Raw genomic sequence first — 2,049 nt, 5'->3', positions numbered from 1 at the left:
CATGATTTTCTGCATCACTGTCTTGGATTATATATATATATATATATATATATAGGACTTTCTGAAAAATGTGTTAAATATTGGATTTTAATTTAGATTTCTGTAAATAAGCAGTTTACATTTTAACTGACAGTTTTGTTAGTTAAGGGTTATTCAACTATGTAAGTAACTATTGGAAACTTAATAATCATTTTCCAAATGGAGTATTCCATTTGTAGGTGAAGGAGAGAAATTTTTGCTTGAGAAGGTGTAGACCAGTGGTTCTTAACCTGTTTTGCTCCATGTCCCCCACCTCGCAAAATATGATGCCCCCTTAATATAAAAACAAATTTGGTATTGAAAAGGTATAATAATATAATGTAAAATTTTTCTTATTGTAACATTTTCAAATTGCTCCACTGTGGGGCATGAGCCCCCATGCTCAGAATCACTGGTGTAGACAGAGGAAAGTATACTTGTCATTGGACTGCACCTGTCAAAGAATTTTGGACCACATTTTGAGCTTCTAAGGACCTGATAAAGACCTGCACTTGCAGCTCAAAACTTTGTCCAAAACTTTTTAGATGCAGTGCATTAACAACACATTTCAAGTATAGAGAAAAGTGTTAAAGAATCTTTGAGGTAGTTTATTATTTCAAATGTTATTAAGTTGTTAATACAAAATATTGTAGTATTACATACTTGTATAAAAGTTAAAATTGTTATACTTACTGTATATTACACCTATATTTTTTACAATTAAGTGTATAGTATTATCATGATAAGTCTAACTGAAAATAATAATTTTCATTCGAAGCAAAAGGAATATTACACATAATGGACACTTCTTTAAGCAGATTTCAGGGCATTATTTTCAGTTGTATGAGAATCTAAGAAACAATAAGATAAAAAAAATATAATTTTTGTTCTCTAACTCTGCGACACATTTGTGTGCGTGTATCAACTAGCAGCTGTAATTAGTGACACTTCCAGTGAAACTACAATACCTGAACCCAAGTCATTCAGAAAACTTGTTGATGAAAAACAATGAAATAATTTGAACTTGAATAAATATTAAATATTTATTATAATTTGTTTAGCATTGTTTTGTTTTTGCCTGAAACGACAAGATATGTCTAGGTTTTTTTTATTTATATATTAGTTGGTATTATGAATATTTGTGCAACTGGCAGCATATCCTTTCATTAAGCTAGAGGAGAATTAATATGTTTATAAAAATATTTGTGATGTTTTTTTTACATATTAATTTTCATGTACTTTAAAAGTGTTGCTAAATTCCTGTTACAACAGGAACCAAAGACTGATAAAGATGATGAATATTGTGACAAAGTCAATGAGTATCTCAACCACCCCCCTGCCCCTGGTACCTCACGCTCAGGTTTGAGTGGCTCAAGTTCTTTTCAAGGACTCCACTCCGAATTGAGTAATCTTGGAGATGGAGACCTACATAATCTTCTAAATAATATAAGTCAGCAACAGCTTCTGCAACTTCTTGGTGAGTATTTAAGATGTGTATGTACCAGTTACGTGTGACGTGTTGCTCAATGGATTTAAATAGTGTTGCTATGAGTAAAATTTGGATATACTAGGATATATTGTTTTGTTTTTGTAATGTTGACACTTATATAAAACTAAAATCATCAAGTTGTTTCACAGAATTGTCATTTTAACAGTTTTAATTATAAATAAGAACCAAATTAATTATCATACAGATTTTGTGTTGCTGTTAATAGCATTTGGGGAAATTATTCTTCAATTCAAATTTTATAGAAACGTGTTTTTGAAACTTTTGTTTAATGGCTGCACTGCAAGACAAGGTTACTTTATCATCATAGTTTACTTGGTTACTTTTTACCAGATTAATAAATGTACCTTACCATAAATAGTCAATTATCTGTAGAAGTTTAAAAGGCTATCATAAAGAAAAATTCAGATTTTTATCAACTTGGTCATGCAAGTATAACACTTGCCTTTTAATTGGGCCTTTTAATCAACACGAGTGTACATCTTATATTGTCATTAAATCCCTGTTAACCCTTTTGAGATGGG

The 2,049-nt window shown here is 30.4% G+C and overlaps 1 protein-coding gene across 1 annotated transcript in view; it reads left to right on the top strand.

Annotated features, from left to right (window-relative positions):
* Positions 1-2,049, top strand: part of LOC106459653 (proteasomal ubiquitin receptor ADRM1-like) — a 20,013-nt gene that overhangs the window by 6,137 nt on the left and 11,827 nt on the right. Inside the window, exon 3 of the mRNA XM_013919291.2 lies at positions 1,291-1,495. Within this exon, the coding sequence (XP_013774745.1) occupies positions 1,291-1,495 (205 nt within the window). The remainder of the gene's footprint in view (positions 1-1,290; positions 1,496-2,049) is intronic.

This window comes from Limulus polyphemus, unplaced genomic scaffold (assembly GCF_000517525.1).
Source record: "Limulus polyphemus unplaced genomic scaffold, Limulus_polyphemus-2.1.2 Scaffold643, whole genome shotgun sequence".
In the NCBI taxonomy this organism is placed as follows: domain Eukaryota; kingdom Metazoa; phylum Arthropoda; class Merostomata; order Xiphosura; family Limulidae; genus Limulus; species Limulus polyphemus.
Note: the sequence above shows the minus strand (reverse complement) of the source record. Positions and strands in the feature narration are given on the sequence as shown.